Below are 20622 nucleotides of genomic sequence, written 5' to 3' on the forward strand. Positions count from 1 at the left end.
TATATTTTAAGGATGGTGAAAGGATTTGCAACCATATAATCACAAGCAGTTAAAACCCACTTCTGAGAAGCAGTTACTCTTTCCTGCTGACAAGAGTTGAGCATTCTATCTTTCTATTCAATGATCCACCGCTCTTCCTCCGTGCAGGTCCATTCATGACAGTTCTGTTTGCCAAGCTGGAGAACATGCTCCAAAACTCGTTATACGTCAACATCCTGCTCACTGGCATTGTGGCCCAGCTGGCCTGCTATCCTCAGCCCCTCCTACGCTCCTTCCTGCTCAACACCAACATGGTCTTCCAGCCCAGTGTCAAGTCCCTAATCCAGGTACGCTGCACTATGCAGAAGTTGTTTATAATGGTTTTTGGTGCCCTCTTTCCCCTTGTTCTGAAAATAGTAGAGAAAGCGAATAGTTTCTTTTTGTCTTTGAAAGGATTACAGTTTTTGGGTGTCTGCCTTTAGGCATAGTTGTCCACTTCCAGCCCACCTTACTTCTGTGCACGCTCTGGTTCCAAAAGCATCAGGCCCACAGTGATATTTGCATCCAGTTTCTTTCCACATTCATTTTCTTTATTTTCAGATACTTGAATTCACTGCTGCAGTGGACATAAAAAAATACAATAAATGAATAAATATAACTGCAGTTTCAGTCGAGTGATCCATCCACACCCAGCGAGCGTGGGTGTGGATGGATGAACTTAACAATTTAACTGTTAAGTTAAATTGTTAAGTTCATGTGAATTTTAGTCTTGAGGGATGACAAGCCTGTGAGAGGGGTTAACAACACCAAGCAAAGGTGATCAAAAAGTTTAAAAGTTTGTTTCCACAACTCTCCTCAGGTTTTAGGTTCTGTGAAGAACCGCATCGAGGCATTTGCCGCATCTCACGAGGACTTTCCTGCCATGCTGAGGAAAGCCCAGCAGTACTTGGTGGCCCGAAGCAAAGTGGACTGGAGCGACTCGCCGGCAGCGGTTCCTACTTTGCGCCGCTCTGATTCCCTTGGTGAGTATAGAAATAGGAAGAGCTACATTTACACATACAGGCGTGGCTTTGATGACTTTGGTCATAAATTTAGTGAAAAGTGTTAATCAAAGATAATTTACCAAAATCCAATTAACAAAGACGTTTAAAAATATTTTAAACACACTACGAAATTCCAATAAAAGTACATTTGAATTGGAAAACTTTAGGATAAATTAAAAAAAAAAGACAAAACTGTTAGAAAGCAGAAGCAATTTATTGGTGCCGTAACATCTTACCATTAGTACTTTGTAAAAAAACAAACATACCTAACAGATTTGCTTCAGGTTTAGAGGTTTTTGAGGGTTTTTTGTTTTTTGCTGTGCAGTGATTTGCTACCAAACTCCACATTAAAGGAGATAATCAGAACTATAGGCCCACTTGGTGACTTCTTTTCTATCTTTGAAAACGCCGGGGAATCGCAGAGATGTCAGAGCAGTCTCGCGTCACAGTTTTATTTCCCTGTTGTGAAACCGTGCCCTTCTCTTCCAGTGAAGAGTCGAAAGCCATCTCTCGGAGACCTGATTCTTCGTCACACAAACAGTCCAACACGGGCTCGGCACGCCGCTCAGCTCGCCCTTGCACACGTACGGGATGGCGGCCAATCACTGCACAGCGCTCTGTTCCGGGGCAGCGGAGGTGCGTCTGGCCTTGAGAAGCAAGCTGAAGCGCTGCGAGTAAAGAACGCCGTCTACTGCGCCGTTATCTTCTGCGAGTTCCTCAAGGAGCTGGCTGCCCTCACGCAGGAGCACGCCGTCTCTTTGCCCTTCCCGCACAGCCAGGAAGCAGAGGAGTAGAAGGTAAACTCAGACTCCTCAAACTTAGCTTCACATCTGTTGATTTAGGCTGTACACAAAGAAGAGATTGATATAGGATTCTCCCATCAGGACACATGTGAGACTTTTCTGTCACTGAAATGGATCGTCTGCAACGAAGCAGACAAAAGAGGAAAACTGGGATTTTTTATTACTAAAATTATTATAGGATACCTATAGGACTGGAATCATTTTCCTCATCTGTACACTTATGATATTGTGCATATCGTGTATTATATTCACATCCTGTACACAGAAAATCTCGGTAAATACTTGAGATTCGGGAGCTTGTATATACACATGCCATTTCATGGTATAATACGACACAGTAAAGCCACAGATTAAAGAAGTAGGTGCACATATTGGTGCTAGTCAATACTTGTTATCTTTTGTTTTGAAAGGGTGCTTTCAGGCTGGCACAAAGAAGGTTTCCTCTTCAACAACAACAGAAAAAAACACCAAAAATTGTTTGGCAGGAAAAGATTGAAAGCGTGTGCGAGTCAGCCACTTACAAAGTAATCCCATCAGTTTGGTCATCTCCGTGCAGCTGGCTCATGTTTGCTTTCATCAGAGCTTTTGTCAAGGACGGACTAAGAGAAAAAGTTCACTTTAAAAAACAGAAGCATTCCCAAAAAACGTGGGAGCTCTTTTAGGTTTATTTTAAAAAGGCTGCACTAAATGCTAGTCATCACTGAATGAGATGAAAACTGGAAAAACCTCCGTGTGGGAGAGCGCCACTTTGTCTCCTGTGAATCAGCACGACTACCATAATTGTACTGAGAAACTTGGGTAATTATTGCCTTTTTCTTTTAACGTTTTAAACATTTGTCTTCTGAATTTGCACCATTTTATAGACATATCAGCAACATGTGGGAGCAGATGTGTCTGCCATTGTGTATGAGAGTTTATTTGAATGAATCACTCCTTTCCAAAAAGGTGACGCCAACTGTTCAGGCCATTTAAAAAACAAAATTAAGCGGAGGAATCACGAAGCCGGCAAGAGGATCATGGCCACTGGGGGAAAAAGTGGGCACATCTTTTTTTTTTCTTCTTCTTATTTTCCAGAATTCAGACTTTTTCATCAGAATTACTTTTTTTCCCATAATTCTGACTTTAATCTCAGAATTCTGAGAAAAAAGTCCGAATCCTGACATTAAAGTCAAAGAAATTTTTTTTCTCAGAATAAAAGAAGAAAAAAAAAAGATGTGCCCACTTTTTGTACCCCAGTGACCCTGATCCTCTTCCGTACTTGTACGTGTCGCATCCTTTGTGTGTCATTCAGTGTTTTTGAAAGACCCGAAATTCTGCACGATTTTTTTTTTTTTTTTAATTCCACCTGTGCGTTGGCATTATTTCCCTTATTTTGAATTTGATGACCCAGAATCTCATGAGGCGTTCATGACTTTTCTTGAAAAAGATTTTGTTTTCTTGGTGAGACAGGCCAAACCGAACACACAGCACATCTGGGAAAATAATATGCTGCTACTTTTTTTTTTTTTTTTGAAACACTAACACCCATTTTAATGGTGAAATAGCTACTCTATCTTTTTATTTCATTGGGTACCAAGTATAAATGTGCACGTGGAGGTGCTGATGCAAGTTGTGATCAGCTTTTCTTTAATTTATTGTGTTTTGAGGTTGAATGAAGTTGCAGCCACACAGTGTTAAAAGCTTTTGCCAAGACTTGATATTCACTGTTTTCCTTTGTAATGTGTTGCTAATTTGTTTTTGGGGTTTTTTTTGTTTTGTTTTTTTATAAAATGGTAAGTAGTCATTTTACAGCTCTGTAATATCTGTAGCAGTTTTCTGTAATGCTACCAGAAACTGTAAAAACTGTAAAAATGTGCATTATTCTTAGGAGTGCTTTGTTAAATCATCTACCTGTGACCCAGCTTTCCAAGTAACATATTTGCACATACTAGCCATTCTCTCTCAACTCTTAGCAGTAGAGAAACTGCCTGCCACCCTGCAAAACGTCTAACATTTCTTTCCCATTACACCACTTTCACTTTCTGCAACAAGCTGAGACGTCCTCAGCTCGTCGAAGCCATAGCCGCGTTCGTCGTGCTCGTACGTGTGGGATTTCGTCCCGGCTGTGAGTCACTTTTCTACAGAATTTCTTAGATGCATTTCGTAATGACCCATAGTTTGTTTCTGGTTTTTTATTAATAGGTAAATAGTTTCTGCATGTCAGATAAGGCGAGGTTTTATGATAAACTAACAGTTAAGTAGTGTTTGGTTTGTGCAATAGTACTGAGCTTAAATTAGCTTCCATGCAGTAGGGTTTAGTGGTTAGTGAGTCGTGCACCTGCAGAGCTCGGCGATGACAGCGAGGTTTCACGCTGAACGTTTGCTCTGGGTAGAGAAATCTCTCTTGTACTTTACACACTGCCATCCGTCCATCCGCGTATCACCCAGTCTGCTGTACATGTGTGATCTGAAGAGCGAGGGAGAGGAAACAAAAAAACGAGAACAGAGGGCCTCATTCCTCATCAGGTTCCATGTCTTTTACACTCAAGATTGTGTTTTCTAACAAAACTATTTTTTACAAACAGCTCTGATAAAGATTGATGGTACTTGCTCTGTTTCTTAATGTCACTTCCAGTCACAGTTACAGTCATTAGTGTTCATGGTACACCAAAGACAATCGCTGATACCTGAAACTCACAATGTCTGTTTAAGCAATCGTAGACAGTTTGATGGTACACGGTCTGAACACTGTAATGAACCTTATCCACGAATCGTGCTTCTTTAGTCAACGTTTCACGCCCACAAAACGGTGCCAGTTAGTTTTTGTTTTTTAATAATTTTAAATTTTTAAGGCTCAGCCTAATTAACGAAAAGGGAGCTTCTCAGTAAGAACGTGGCATTAATAAATCTGTCTAATTAGGGATTGCAGTCTGTACTCGCGGTTAATCTTTTAATTTTATTTGATCTTTTTTTAGTTCATTTGCAAGTATACAAAAACCAATGTGATGAAGTTTGTAATGTGGCGTTTTTATAAGGCGATTGTTTCCTACCAGGGCCTTTGACGTCTTCCTTGAAAGACTGTAAGCAGAAGTTTATTTAGAGCAGTGATTATATGTAAAAACACACGTTGCACACAGGTAAATGAAAGGGAGTCTGGCAAATAGAATCAAGGCTTCATGGTGACTGTGATGGATTTACTTAGCTTTATGGAAGTTGCTTTTCATACTCTGCTGGTTTTTAAAGAAAAAAATATATATACATGAGCACTCCAATCGTTCACATAACAGGGGTCATGGACGGGGGCACAGGCCTTTTTTTCCCTCTTATTCTTTTTCATTTTGGGAAATTGATTTTGACGCTTTCTGCTTTCAGCAGCTACCACGGCTGGATGCACAAGATGTTTTTGTTCCTCTAGTGGCCACGGAGTAATCATGCTGTAACAAATCTGAAAAAAAAAGTTCCTGCTTAATTTGTTTAGCACAATGAACGATGGCCTTCCAAAACGTGTGAGCTCTTTATGAACGAGCATCTCAGCCAGTGTGAGCTGCAGCGTCTCAGCTCTGCTCAGACTCCAAACCTGCTTCCTTGGCCTGCTATTGTTGTTTTCAGACTCTGTTAACTGACAAATAAAAAAAGGAGTTGTTGTAAACCCAAAGCTAAGCTCCGGAAGATTATGTTTGGCAGTTTTTGTTTGTTTTTACTTTTTTTTTCTGCTGTGTTTTAAACATTTTCTTGAACACTAAAATTGATCTGACAATTAAGTAAAAAATAACTTTTAAAATAAATTTCACTAAAATTGTTCTTTGAAAATTTTCCTGTGTTTTTGCTTAATTTTGAGCGTGTAATGTCTTTTGGGGGGTTTTTTGTTTGTTTTTTTTGTGAACGCAAACAGCAATCCAAAATGTTGAACTGCCACTCCTGTTTTTACATTGCGAGCTGCAGCGCCACCTGGAGAAAGTGGAGGGGTGGGACAGTAAACATCTCAAGGACTCATTTGCCGCTTCAAAATGTCCAATCTGTGCCATGTTTGATATTGATATCTTTTGTTATGATCTTGTTTCTTTCAAAGGCTTTGACCTTTCACCTCTGACATTTTCCCCTCTGTGATCTATGCAAAACATGCTCTGGTGTCTCTGGGTTGAAGCTGAGAGATGGTATGGATTGATTTTGATGTGTAAATACTGTTTATATATTTAAATATATATATAAACAAAAAAAACAACGATAAGCAAGTGGGAGACGAATGTGAAATGATTAACGCTACAGAATGAAAATCATCTGAAAATCATGTCATGATGAATGTTGTCAGAAATATTTTTCTATATTTTGAAATCATTAGAGAAAAAGAGGACACAACTTGCAAAGTGGGAAAAGCTGTCAGAAGAACACTACAAAGGGAATGTTTTTATTAATTTATAAATTTTTTTGCCTAGCAATACAACACTTGTCCTGGTGTCTTTTCTTTGGGTTTCTTTGAACGTCTTGGAAAAGGGACTCCAGTAGAGGAGATTTTCAGTTTAAAAATATCCTCGTTTTCTCATACTCCTGTTGAATCACATAAGATGTTGGCTCGTGCTCCAGAAGAGGCAGCACCCAGTACTTGTGGGCACCAGCTCATCTTTCTGCTTGAGTAATGAGTTCAAAAACTATAAACATACAAAGTAACATCACTTCCTGTCCTTTTAAAATCCATCCGTACTTGTGGAAACATGCAGATGAATTCATGGGCATACTGTGCCTGAGACAACCCCTTCAAATAAAAATTGTGTGAGATGAGACATTCATGTCATAAAAGTAGAATGAAATATCAGTGTTAAATCTGATGCCTTGGTATGGCACTCTACTCTGCAAAAGTCTCAAGCCACCCCTCTTTTCTTTATCTTTTGTAAGGGAAATGGGGGCAACGATTTATTGAAACGTACATATAGTAGATGAGGAAAAACCCATTTGTACAATTCTTTTTCTTTCTTTTTTCTCAGGTATGTTTTTACTGCACTGGCAGTGTGTTTGGGATCATGCTGAAAATGATGCTATTTGGAAAGCTCTTAACATTGGATCAAAATCAGTACTGTTCTGTGTTTATAATTCATCTATTCTGACAAGATCTCCAACACCACTGGCTCAGATGGAGCCCCAAACCAATGACCGAGCCTCCAGTGTGTTTTAGACAGCTGCAGAAACTCACTGTCTGCCGACCTCCTGACCTCCTCTGTACATATTGATGACAATTTAAACGAAAGATTTGACACTGAGATTCATCGCTCCTCCAAACCCGATGAATGCTTAGTAAGTGGATCAACTGAAGGGCCAGATGTAGCTCTTAGGTCCTATGTTAGGTTTTTACCATTTATTTTTTTATGTGCCCCCCAATTTACTGTTCATCTGCAGATAGTTTCCAGGCTTGACACGTCTTCTTTTGACCCCCACATGCTCTGTTTTCTTACATTTTTTTTTTAAGGACACACTGCACACTATGGCAAGATTTCCCAATTTTTTTTATCTAGTAGCTCTTTGGAAAGGACCATGTTGATTCAAAATACTAATTAATGGCTGTCAAACTGTGTTTCTGGCATTTTTATTTTTTTATTATTTGTAAAAATGGGAACAAATGATGTTTTGTGACAAGCTGCCAGGAAAAAATTGCCTAAAGTAAAGATACAATTTTAAAATTGGTTCATTGTCTGTTATGAGAAGACACAGCAGTGGTTCATCCCTTGAGTTAAGCGTGAATGAATCATAGGTCAGTGACTTTATAATAAAAAAACAAACACAAAGAAAAAAAAAAAGCGCTCCTCTGAAAATTGTCAGGTACGAGTTTGGTGTGAACATAAAAACTGCAACAAACGCTGACTTCTTTGGAAGCACAATATAAAGAACTGAAGGGTGACTCAAGACTTTTGCACAGTATTGTAATTTGGTGAAAGGAGGAGGCAGCTACTAGAAGCCCCCCGCAGCTTAACAAAAAATGTGATGGAAACTTTTGTTTTTCAGGCTGACTCACAGTAATTATTTGCCTAAAATGGCCATTTTGCTCACTGCATTTCCTGTTCATCTGTGTGAATGTTCTTAGAACATTGGTTCTAATTGTCCTTTTTTTGCTCATCCAATGTTCCAGTAACCAGTAACACCAACACTCATTTTTTCATGAGGAAAAACTACACAAGTTAAAAATTAGCTAAAGTAAGTAACTATTTGGCATTTCCTTAAAATTCTGTCGGGATACATTGAGACCGAGCCACCTAATGACTAGCAGGCATTTCCACACTGCACAAATACTGTTTATTTTTTAACTATATGTTTTAAGATTGGATATCTCTGTGTCAAAGTCTTACCTGCTCTGTTGGTAGAGTTTAGAGCTCTGTTGAGTTATTATAAATGATTTGAGATAGACTTTTAACAAGTTCTAACAATAATGTTTTTATTACACAAGTATAAAATATGGGATAGAAATGAAGAAAAGCATTCTGTGTTCCTGCTTTAATCTAAGGATGTTTTGCTTTTCTCTCTTTGTAAAATTTAGATATATTGGATTTGCCCTTCTGGTCAGACAAAATGAGCATTCTGCAGTCGTCACTATATAAATGTACCACGCAGCCCTAACTTTGAAGAATTTATATCTGAATTTCTTGAATAACTAAAGTAAAAATGTGAATTTCAGGAATGTGAGTTGAATTTGAATTAACTTGAATAACTGTATGTAACACTGTTACCTCACAGTAAGGTGGTTTCTGGTTTGAACCTCCTGGTCATGTTCTTCCTGTGCCCATGTGGACAACTCCGGGTAATCGGGCTTCCTCCCACAGTCCAAAGACATGACTGTCGGGTTAACTGGTGTGTATGTAGAGATGTGTTTCACTGTGTTGTCCCTGTGCTAGGTTAGCCTTCTTCCACTGGTCAGAAAAGACATTTGGAGACATTACAGCACAGTGTTTGAACTTGATTGATCAACTAATAATAATATTTGTCCCCAATCACCACAGAGAATATAAATGGCTCATGTTTCGGGGGGTGGGGACTCACTGACCCTAGAAATCAATGTTTCATGTAGATAAGTAAATCTCTAGCATTAACGATAGCTTGAAAACTTCCATGGGTTTTCATCATAAAGCTACATGACATAAATATGTGGTGGTCCCTGAAGCAACGTACTGTGTGGTTTGAGTTAATAGATTTACTCTGACTCGCTGCATTTTCTAAAACACACATCTTCGGTTCAAGTAAAGTATAAAGTACACAGTCTGAACACCAAGACAAATGTCAAATGTGGATCCACACAATTTGAAGTCTGCACAAAGAGGGAACTGGAGTTGGCTTGGCTGTGTCCTAGCAACAGCAAACAAGAGGGAAAATGGCACAGAGGGAGGGCTGGAGGCTGATTGTATGAGGAGTACAGGGATGTAGTAGAGAAGAGTGGAGCGGTGGAGCAGAGCCGGTACCTGACTACAGGTAAGACATTGCAGGGTTTGATGTTTTTTGTTTTCTTCCCCTACAGATGTATTTCATATACCTATTTTCTAGTACAATTTCAATGTTTTGTTAGTTTATTTTATTTGAAAGTGTGGGTGTTAATTTACATTATTCACTTTTTTGACATATCATGAATCCTTTGATTACATGTAAAGTTCAGTTTTTAATTTTGTTTTTATGTTTTTGTTATTTTAATAATACTACAAGGTTTCCTATTGACTTTTCCTTACATGGCCTGACATTCAAAACATGAGCAACTGGACTCCCTCATCTATAATTTACTTTGGTAATGTGAGCACAACCTTTGGCGACTTGTGCCAGTCCTACCAGAGATGGGACTACCACAGTTCCTCCTGTCACTTATCCCCAACATAGATAAAGTTACTGGCAATGATGGTGGAAACATTCATTGCTTGTTTTTGAAGGACTATGTCCAGGTTAAAGTTTGGGTTCAGTGATTCGTTTTGCTCCTTACAATGTTTTGAAGTATTAAAGTAACAAATTGTAAGTGCTGTGGATTTCATTATTTTTAATTGTTAATATTAAAAAAATGTAAACTGCAGACAGCAGACTTGTTACTGAAATACTTAATTCGTACAGCTGATACAAATGCCACAGGCTAATACAAAAAGTAAAATAAATGCAGTCAGCAATAAATATATTTCTCTCGACTGTTTTTTATGGATCTGTGTTGGTTGAATACCCCAAATCCTTTTCTCTACATACCCAAGCAAAAGCATAACCATAGAGCTTGCTTTACTTATGATTTGTGTACAACTTTTGGGAGCTCGGCTTCAGTTTAGGTAAAAGGAAGTTATAGGACGTTAGATTGCCCATAACTAGTAAAGACGAGCTTCATTCACTTCTATGACCTTTGCTATGGTAATTAATTTTTCCCACCAATGTTAAACTACTACCTGCCCACAAATGAAGCATTTGGTTAGAGTAACTGTAGTTCTCTGGAAATATTACCCGGTACTCAATTGCTCTCACCAAGAGGCACTTCCCATAGTGAGATATGGAGTGAGGTTTGAAATAAAACTGCACGTAACTCACATTAAGTAGGGTATCACGGTGCTCGTATCAAGCTAAAGCTAGTTTCCTAGCTGTAGCTAAAAACACTTTGTATTTATTTTGTACTGAATCGAATTTAGGTGACTTCTGAAGTATTATCATAATTGAACATTTGACATATTGTGGGTAATGCAATAAACTACTTTCAATTCTTTTCCTTATTTTCAATAATATACATGATCTCACTGAACAGAACATGCAGTATAGCACAGTAATTTACTTTTACTGTAACATCAAATAGGCCTAAAAACAACAGTCACTGTCTATTTCATGCTTCGTAAGCTTAAAGTCAAAAGTACACTTCAAAAACTTTTGAGGAGAAAGTTTGAAGTAGAATATCTTGTTGAAGCTACTTGTTGAATTGTGACTGTTGTTAAGTATCTCAAGTTGTTTCCACATCTGACAGAAAGGTGGGATATAAATTTCTTAATGTTTACCCTGCATAAATGCTTCTGTTGATTTTGTGATGGCTCACCGTGGTTATCACAATACAGCACACAGAGGATCGACATCTTTCACTGCTGCTTCTCTACATCGCTTTGTACAGCTCATGAATAAAATATCAAAGCAAGATCAATTCGCAGGGACTGGGGAGTTGAGAAGTACTATTGTGTTGACACACTGGCTGTCTCCTTACCTCCCACTCTCGCCCTCACTCTGGATGCTTCTGGCTGTCTGCTGCTATTTGAAATGCTAATAGATTTCTCGACACTGAACTCAAAACTTTTCTTCCTTGCCTTAGCTAGTTCTTTCTACCCACAGCCTCAGCTCTCTTATGGCCTCTCTTCATATCTGTATCACCTTTCCATAAGCAGCTGTTTACTCAGAAGCACTTCACAAGCAAGCATGCACCTCTGCCAGACTAAATTGGTGTGTGACTGATTCATGATTTTGGTCTGTCATACACTTACGCATTACGGAAATCATGCCTAATGACAGATAATTTCATGGGAGTGAGGTGTTTTGTAACTGGATGCCATTATCCCAATTTTAGTGCAGATGGATGACTGAATATGCTGCATGTTGCTGCTCCAATACAAGAAAACTCGTTAAAACACAAGAGTTTCAAATCTCATTTGAAATTATACTTAGCTATTCTTAGCATGGCAGTTTATTAGATTGCAATCATACTTGTTACAGGTATTATTTAAGTCACAGGACTAATATTTTAAGCTACTTTTAAAAGAGTATAAAATTGTGCATAAACTCAATGCAGTACACTGAAAAAAAAAAGTTCTTTCAATTTACTTGATTTTATTGTGTACATCGGTCCCACATAATATGAATAAGTATGACTGACTTAATTTTCCACTTTCCCTCAAGTAATTAATGCTTGTCACATCAAAGTATTTTATTTCCATCAGATTACTTTAAAAAATCATGTTTGATGTACTAATATTAATCTATTATCATAATATCAATGTATTGCATAATGTCAATATATTTTAATATTTAACACCAACTTATTTTTATTTGCCAGTGGTACGCAATGATATTACGTAATGTAAACACATTGCAATTATGTTCTTGCAAGACAAATTATGGCTTTAAATCCTACTTAATTTTTTCAATTGAAATATTAACTGATCATTATTGACAAAAAAGGCAAAGACTGAGTGCTACTGAACAATACACCTTTATTAAACTGTAACAGCAGTGAAAGCAGCAATTCTGCCATGAACAAGTCCAAAATCGCATCCATGTGAACTTGTTAACACATTTTTAAAGATGGCCTGCAGAAATAACTAAAAGAAAAAGTTAGTTTGAGAATATATTTGCAAATGTTTCACAAAAAACTGACCTTAGCAGCAAATAAAAGAAAGTGCTTATAGATGATCCTGTCATCTCTTACATATAACATTTGTATTAATTACACAATTGAAAATGTAAACTAAATTAAGACTACCTGAAAAAAAGCAACACGCTTTTATGAATAAACAGCACTGTTAGCTAGCACTGTAAAAACAACATGTAGATGCATTACAGACTACTTTTTATATAGCATGCATGCGCTACAACAATTCTGTGAAAACGTACCCAACTAAAACAAATGTATTTAAATTACTTACCTTCTCAGTATGCCTGACTCAGTGCCAAAGGTTGCATGTGGCTGAACAGTCTTCCAGAATCTGGCGGTCAATTGCGCTCTCCTTAAATTATGTTGTTGTCTTATTGGATAAGACTCTAGGTCTTATTATCCAATCATATTTAGTTGTTGTCTTTGAATATATTGCATCATTTCCGGTTGTGGTCAAACATGATTACAATGGTTTTAGTATTCTAATTTAGTCACTTTAAATCAATGCAAGAAAAATGAGTAGTCTCAGTATTGTTTATAATCAAGTAAATAGTACTTTATTTAATCATGTAAATAAGAGAAACATGAAAGGCTTGTGTAGCATTAACTAAATTCATTTGTGCAAATTCAAAAGCCTCCCAATTCCCATTTTTTCAGTGTAGATGACCAGCGCTTAATTTTAGACTACATAGGTTCAAAATAAAATCCCAACATTGAAAAGAAAACTTTGAAGTATGTACAAAAACTTATGACTCACTCCTAAAGTCATGCTGAAGTAAATCGGTTGGTTTTGATAAATGCTTCGGAAATGTATGCACCAGAACTTTACAGTGGTGTTGTGCCCCGAGTGAAGCTGATCTTCTTTTTTTTTTCTGTATTTATCTCTCCGTCATTCTGAAGGAACTAAATACTGGAGAAGTACAAATCCATCCATCCATAATGTTGGGAACATCTTTGGGCAGCACTCCCACCTCTCCTATCCCAGGCCACTGTCCAAGCCCTGATTGCCAGTCAGATGGTCCTTTCTCTGTTGTTCTCCTGCATCAGTACCCTCCATGCTGGGTAACCCAGGCACAGTGTGACCTTGCCCAGGCAGAGGCAGAGCTGCGCAGGCTGCAGGAGCATCATGAAACTGAGACTGAATCTGTAAAGCGTGGTGTAGAGCGAGCTATCCTGGGAGCACGCAGAGAAGAGCAGCGCCTGCTGGAGAGGGTGGAGCAGGACCATCGGGACACTCAGCAGCGTCTAGACCAGATCCAGCGGGAGAACGTGGCAGCAGCCCGGGTCAGCCAGTCCCTGTTGGACCAGCGGCTTTGTAAACTGGCAGAACTGAAAAAGCAGATTCAGGAATTGGGTCAATCAGTTGTAAAGGACAGTGGGCCAAGCCAGAACCCACTGCTGAAGGAGATTTCAGAGTTCCTACAACCTTGGGAAATCTCAGTTTCTCTAAAGAAAGTGAACTTCAAACCAAGCTCACAACCGAATGCTGTCAACTTTGGAGATATTCGTGTTCAAGAACAAAGCCTTTGCCTGCATGCTGGAGGTTGTGGGCCACAAGGACAGCCATGTGCTCTTCATTCACAAGAGATGCTCTGTGAAGACACAAACTATCAAGGTTCTGGAAAAGAGAAGAGCACCCAAGGACAGGGATTTATTTCACCAACCGGCAGGGTTGTTAGAAAGATCAGCCTTTCTAACCGGGGTGACCTAGAATCAGAGGAGGAAAAAAAGCACTCTTCTGCAAAGATATGTCACTGCGAACAGGCTGACTGGGAATCATCTCAGGAAGATGAGGTAGAATCAGTTTCCTTCCAGCCACAAGGTGAGGATGTATTTTTGGCTGTACCTACAGTTCTTAAAAAATTGGACATGGAAGACGAGGACAAGATAAACAAGAATGGGAAACCTTACTCACCAAGGAACAAGAGGAAATGGCTAACTGTGGCCTCCAGCAGGAAGCCAAACCTTTTACCTGAACAAAAACAGCAGCATATAAAGCTTAGTCAGTGCTTAAGTTTAGACGGTCAAAATGGAGATAAGGGAAGAGTAGGTCAAGATTCCAATTATAGACTTTTAAGATACTGCAACAGTTCCCTAACATCTCAAAGAGAACCTTCAGCCAGCCAAAGCTGCCTAGACCTCACATCCAGGGGTCGACCCCCCTCTTGCCTCAGCCAGTCTTCTGATGAACACTCTCTAGGGACGCTCGGTGACTCTGGCCGAGCACCATCCCCAACAGACAGCCTTGATTCTAGCTATACTTTCATTGTTAGCCCATCTCATGACTACAGTATGAACAGAGGCTCTTTGAATTACAGTTGCCGCTTATCAAAGTCTGCAGTGGACTTGACTCACAAGACGCGCCCATTGATTACTAGTGGGCCAATTGAGCAAGGAGTGTGGGGGATTAGGGGCAGCAACTTCAAGACGAGCTTCACCTCAACCTCGCCGACTCTCAGAAGGAAATTGAAAGCCTCTGACATGGGGCATACTTTCTCGTCGCCTTCCTATAGAGGTCAAAATATTTTATACCAGCCACAGAAACAGGCTACAGCTGCTGGATCAACACAACCTCCTGTGGCTAGGTCTTTATCCCTGTCTGTTATAGATGGTTCCTGTACAACAGAACTTGAGGCAAAAAAGTGGGGCAGAGGACAAAGAAGGCAGCAAGCACTGGTGGAGTTAGAGGAGGAGTGTGACTTGACTTCCACAGAATTTAAACCCAAAGGTGTCCATCTCATTGGACAATTTGGAAAGCAAGGTTCAGGTCGAGCTGATCTTACCCTGCCAAGTGGTATCCATGCCACACCACAGGGTCAGCTCTTTATAGTGGACTGTGGAAATGCACGAATTCAGGTAGGTGTTATACAACTCAAACATGTACAGAAATTTTTTTTCAGTGTGGGAAATGAAACTGTCAATGAGGTTATAATTGAATTTCAACTTTGAAACAGGTGACTGACGCTCGTGGAAATGTCCTCCAACAAGTGACCTCTCCAACTGCTGGTGGCTCTGACAGACGGTGTAGGAACTACTTTGACATTGCGGTCAATGCTAAGGGTCTGATTGCAGTAAGCTGTGCAGCAGAAAGAGCTCTTCTTGTGTTCAGCAGGCACGGCCGACTGCTTCAGACCTTTGGAGGGTCTGGGTTCGGCTCTGCAAAAGATGAACTGGAAGCTCCCAGGGGTGTGACTGTAACCAGGCTCGATGAATTCCTGGTAGCTGATATTCGAAAAGGTACCCTCATTGCCCTAAAGCTTGACCCTAAGACAGGCTCCCGTCTTGAACGCACAGTGGTAACTGGATTCCACCGACCCTACTTAGTGGCAGCTTGCTTAAGCTCAGGCATGGTGGCTGTATCCGAGAGGGGCAATGAAACTGGTCGTGTACCTTGCGTCAAAGTTCTGGAGCCAGGCTGGAACACAGTTAGAGTTTTGGGTGTATGTGCAGGAATGGGACCTGTCCTGACCTGTCCCTGGGGTATCTGTATAGATACAGATGGTAATGTTTTGGTAGCAGATTGGGGGGAGCAGCACAGAATCCTTTTATACCCAGCACAGGGAGTAGGTTGGCCCATAATAAACCAGGGTTTGAGTAGTCCACGTGGCCTATCCTTGCTACCTGATGGCCAACTTGCAGTGTCAGATAGCATGCATCATTGCATCAAGATATACCAGTACAAATCATCCCAGGACTAGGAAAAGTGTGCTGATATTAAGAAAAAAAACCCCTAAAGTACAGCACTGATAAATGATGCATTAGTATTCGGCCCAGCTGCACCTATGAGTCACATGTCTGCCTGGATTTGTAGGCCAAAGGCTACATCCATGATAAAAGCAAGGACTATGAAGCTAAGCTACAAAGAGAAAGGAAAGAAAAGCTGGTGTTGCACTAGGCAGTGAGTGTTCCTCATGTCATTTTTAGCTTGTTGTTGTTTAGCTGCTTTGAAGTGTTCAGGGTCAAGTAGAATTGCTGTTTGTTTGGTGTCTGTTGTTTGTAGATTAGAGTTTAGTCACAGTCTGCACAATGTCTGTGTTGATCTGTGTGCTGCTCAGTTTTCTACCAAAGCTGATAACCCGCAGGCATGAGCACAGGCTAGTATTTACTCATGCATAAATTTAATAAAGCTATCCAATCCTGCACGAATATGAATGGACTCGCATTCATTAACATAATATTATTGCAATTTTTAAAAAGTAGAGAGTTTGTACTTTCTCCAATGTGGCATTTTTATTTTCAAGTGATACAAAGAGCAGGGTGTCTGTGTTTCAAATACATCTCGTCACAATTGGATTCGGTGATTCCTGCAAATTCTACAATTTTTCATGCTGTCACTGATTTTTACTGACAACGAGTTAAGCTCTGTGGCTCTTTTTCAGTCCACCCACTCCCTTCTTGCACAGCAGCATCTGTCAGCAGTGGAACCCGACTGTCAGCCAAGTTTTCTTTTGTGAGATGTGGCTGTTTGTAGCAGATGTTTCATTCGGCAGACGACTGTCCGTTTGGGATAGGGTGAAAGCGTGAAATTATTAAGAACATTTGCATTTGCTTTTTAGAGCTGAGAGATTTTCTTTTGCAGCACCCTGTGGACATATGTATGACATATAAAGGTTAGGCATAACATTATGACTTCGGACTTGTTTGTCCAGCACATCACACAGATGGGAAGTTTGGATTGAGATCTGGGGAATTTAGAGGCCAAGTCAACACCTTAAACCAACTGTTGTGCTTCTTAAACAGTTCCTGAAACATTTTGGGGGGTTACATAGTCTGCAACATTGACACATACCACCCACCTAAGCAAAGTAACATCCACATGGATGGGAGCACCCAAGGTTTCCCAGCAGAACATTGCCCAAAGCATCACACTGCTTCTGTCAGCTCACCTTCTTCCCATAGCATCTGCTGGTGCCAGGTGTTCCCCTGATAAGTGACACACAGGCATCCGGTCATCCACGTGATGTAAAAGAAAACATGATTCATCAGATCAGGCCACCATCTTCCATTGCTCTGTGTTCAAGTTCTGCTCACATGCCCATTGTGTTATTTTCAGTAGTGGACATGGATCAGCGTGGCCATCCTGACTGGTTTGCGGCTATGCACTGCCACACACAACAAACTGTAATGCTCTGTGAATTCTGACACCTTTCTATCAGAACCAGAATTCACGTTTTCGGCAATTTGAGCTACAGTAACTTGTCTTTGGGTTCAGACCACATGGGCCAGCCTTCCCTCCTCACACGTGACCCTTTCACTGATTCACCATTTCCTTTCCTGGACCATTTTTGACATATACTTACCACTGCAGACCAGGAACACCCCGAAGAGCTCAGTTGTCTAGCCATCACAGTTTGGCCCTGATCAATCGAAGACCCATATCGATTGGAACTGATAGCTTTAACCTAAATATTGTCCAAAGGCTGAGCTTGCTGGATAGATGTATCTGCAAAGGATGCAATCTTCTGCCATTTAGAACCTTACAAGTTAAAGGAAAGAAAAATGGGTGGAGAATTAGTGTGAATCATTGCACCAAAACTTAAAAATTCTAAACTAAGTTCTGTAAAAATTGTGTCTCAAACAGCATTTATTTAAAAATGTCAAACAAAAGCCGCTTAGCTTTAAGATTTAAGTTTCTTTTTTCTACCCCCTGATGGCAGCAATATGACATTCTGCTGGTTTTAACACTACTGGGATGTATATACGTCCTTAATTCAACACTAAGGCTAATACCATTTTCACCATCACTGTTCTTATTTCAGTGCATGTTTACATCATTTTTACATTTGTTCTTAATAATTGTTAATAAATCAACACTCGTTTTGTTGTTGAGTTGCTGCTTTTACTGAATTTACCTGGAATTTTTTTCTACCTCTTGAACATGTCTAAAATGTTCCAAGCCTTTCTGTCATGATACAGTCACTAGGGAACAGAGAGGTTGGAGAACATGGCATGACCAAATTACTGCAACTCTGTGCAGATTGTTAGACCTGCAATCTGCCTTTGAAGTGGTTTCTTTGAAGACGGGGACCAGAGCTGCCGTCTTCACAATGACTTTGTTGTGCTGATAAAATGGCAATAAGCCTGAGTCAGCCTGCTCAGTCCTATTGCCTCAGAGTTTGTGATTGAATGGGCCTATGAACTAAATAAGTAAAAGTGCTGTTTGTTGCTGTCTACGTGCATAACTAGTTCGATTCAGACTCCAGCTAGAGGCTCCACAAATACTGGTGTACTTGCTGCCTTATGGCAAAATAACATAGATGCTCAGGAACCTTGAGCATCTTGAGACACGTGCAGACGAGTTGCATGGATCAGCACAGACGGCCTGAGATTGATGGTAATATGCTGTCTGCTTTAATCAACTGGACTGCTATATTTGGGAAACTTGGTCAACTTGTATGCTCTTTGAAAGTCAGACTGGTGCAGTCACCATGTGATTGAAAGCAGTTGCCCAGAGGTTGAGAGTTTTGAACACTAAACCTCTGAACAACCAGAACTTGGAGGAAGCAATGGACAGAAAATAATTTCACTGCAATCACTGATTTTTTTTTTTCCTTTCCTAATCACAAGGTTTTAAATCCTGTTTTTCTCTCTAGTGTGTCTGAGCATTTAGATTAAGCCATGAAATGTCAAGACAGATTTAATACATTAAAAGGTACAAAAAGGTTTCATCTGTCATCTTTTTTTAACTTCATGTCTTTGGATCTCTCTAGTTTTGATGATTTTCCATGTTAATGATAATAAAATGTAAGAAGGAAAAGTTGTGTGATCTTCATTGGGCTTCAGTCGTCTATTGAGTCCTGCTAATATCTTGTATTACCTTAAGGTTGTCTACAATATTAAAAGTTGACATAAACACAGTGTTTGGTTCACAATAGCGTAAACTAGATCTTCCACACCATGAATAAATATGGGGTTTGTGTCTTTTTGTGAATTTAAAAACCAATATAGACTGTGGATTTTTACACAAGAGCTCAGTAAAATTCAGCTGTACCACCACTACAATTATGATTTTATTTGTGGTGAAAATTAATAGAATGAACTTGCACACAGAAAGAAGTGAAGGAGGATCCTCTCGTGTCTAACGCCCACCTATTTGTATCCGTTGCCAAGTGAAGAATAACATGAGGGCTCTGTTTGCATTTTAAGTCAATTTCCTGCACATCTGAGATACTCATGCCAACCTCTCCACAGATCAAACTCCCCCTCACTCCTCCCCAGCTGTTTATCAGTACTCGTCTCTCTCGAAAATGTCGTGATTGCTTCGCAGAGAATGACACATGCTCTCTGCACACATTCTGGACATTTCGTACAGAGTGAAAATCACTTTCAGGGTCTGTTAGACAGCCAGCGGTGCAGTGTGGTCATCGTGTCATACAAGGGGAAAAAATGGCACAATGATGTCAAGCATTTGTTGAAAGGTTGATTCCACAGTAATTGCTCATACACAGTAAATGTAGGGTGTGTAGTCCTTTCAGAAGCTCAGTGTCAAATGAAGTTTGTATTTGTGTGACACCATCCTCCAGCACCGGTTTTCATGTCCTGTTAGACTGCTTCTTTCTTACAGCCACTAAGTAACCTCTTATTTTCTTTGGTAGTGTTTCCTGAATTTTGGTCCTTTACTGACCTCATCAAAGAAAAGAGCATTTCGGTTTCTAAATGGTAAATACAACACTTTTGTAAAGCTCCACAAATTAAAGCTGACACTTGAACTCCACTGTGATAGCGTAGAGACGCAAAATTACTCTACATCTCTCAAAGATAGCAGCCAAATCCAACATTCAAATTAAATACACATTTGCATGGAAGTCAGTGGCCTTTACCTGCCACTAGATGTTACTAAAGGGACTTGGTTGATTAATGGGGTAACTTTAAAGACATGCCATGGATTTTATCTGCAGACATACCATTTCCTCTCCTCTCTGTTAACTGCAACGCGAGCTCTTCAGAACGAATCTTCCTGTTTCCGTCTCTGTAGCTCCACCTGTTTCCCACGAGCTGTTTCCTAGCCAATCAACTATCCTGTTCATCCATTGTTCTTCACTCAGCGAGCTTCCTTGTTTCCAGCCAGCTGGCTATCCTGTCATCCAGCTTTCCTGTTCCTCATTTGATGCACCCCATTTCCCAGTTCACTTGCCCCAGAATTTTGTCAGTTACATTTTTTACAATGCGTTAATGAAACTCCATGACCTGCCAAACCTGCAACACTCTTAATGAGCATGTTAAATTATAAAATCAAGGAAGTAAATAAATTTTAAACCTGTAAGTTCGAACAGTGTTTTAAATGCACATCAATTCATTTATATGAGGGTATGGTAACCTTGTGCTCGCTGTATAGTCTGCAAGGATGTTGTTATGCAGCTGTGGAGGAATTATGGAAATGAGCCAGTTCCTACACACAAAATAGCATAAAACAATAGAAGATTAACAGATTAGTGAGAGCATTTGTAAAATATAAAAAGCTCACAGTGTCTCTTTCTTA

At 39.8% G+C, this 20622-nt stretch overlaps 2 protein-coding genes across 4 annotated transcripts in view; both read left to right on the plus strand.

The window, feature by feature from the left end:
• Nucleotides 1-13168, plus strand: part of fhip1b (FHF complex subunit HOOK interacting protein 1B) — a 34729-nt gene extending 21561 nt beyond the window's left edge. Inside the window, exons 10-13 of one of the 3 annotated variants that reach the window (XM_085248580.1) lie at nt 148-326; nt 839-1001; nt 1512-1819; nt 13044-13168. In XM_085248580.1, the coding sequence (XP_085104706.1) occupies nt 148-326; nt 839-1001; nt 1512-1816 (647 nt within the window). In that variant the 3' untranslated portion in view covers nt 1817-1819; nt 13044-13168. Of the gene's footprint in view, nt 1-147; nt 327-838; nt 1002-1511; nt 6246-6783; nt 7591-13043 lie in introns of those variants that run through there. The other 2 variants (XM_085248581.1, XM_085248579.1) reach the window with 2 other exon arrangements.
• Nucleotides 13083-18884, plus strand: LOC146556180 (uncharacterized). The gene is made up of 2 exons (XM_085248582.1): nt 13083-14999; nt 15098-18884. The coding sequence occupies exons 1-2, from the start codon at nt 13083-13085 to the stop codon at nt 15839-15841; spliced, it is 2661 nt and encodes an 886-aa protein (XP_085104708.1). The 3' UTR covers nt 15842-18884.
• Nucleotides 18885-20622: the final 1738 nt, after the last annotated feature.

This window comes from Mchenga conophoros, linkage group LG16 (assembly GCF_057382185.1).
Source record: "Mchenga conophoros isolate Kocher_MC1m ecotype Shallow Benthic linkage group LG16, M_conophoros_male_GT1.1, whole genome shotgun sequence".
Classification (NCBI taxonomy): domain Eukaryota; kingdom Metazoa; phylum Chordata; class Actinopteri; order Cichliformes; family Cichlidae; genus Mchenga; species Mchenga conophoros.

Excerpts from the sequence above, each read along its gene's own strand:
- LOC146556180 (XM_085248582.1), top strand. The coding sequence starts at position 13,083 with ATGTTGGGAACATCTTTGGGCAGCACTCCCACCTCTCCTATCCCAGGC. Across the intron at positions 15,000-15,097 it reads GTGGAAATGCACGAATTCAG|GTGACTGACGCTCGTGGAAA; the intron begins GTAGGTGTTATA and ends ACTTTGAAACAG.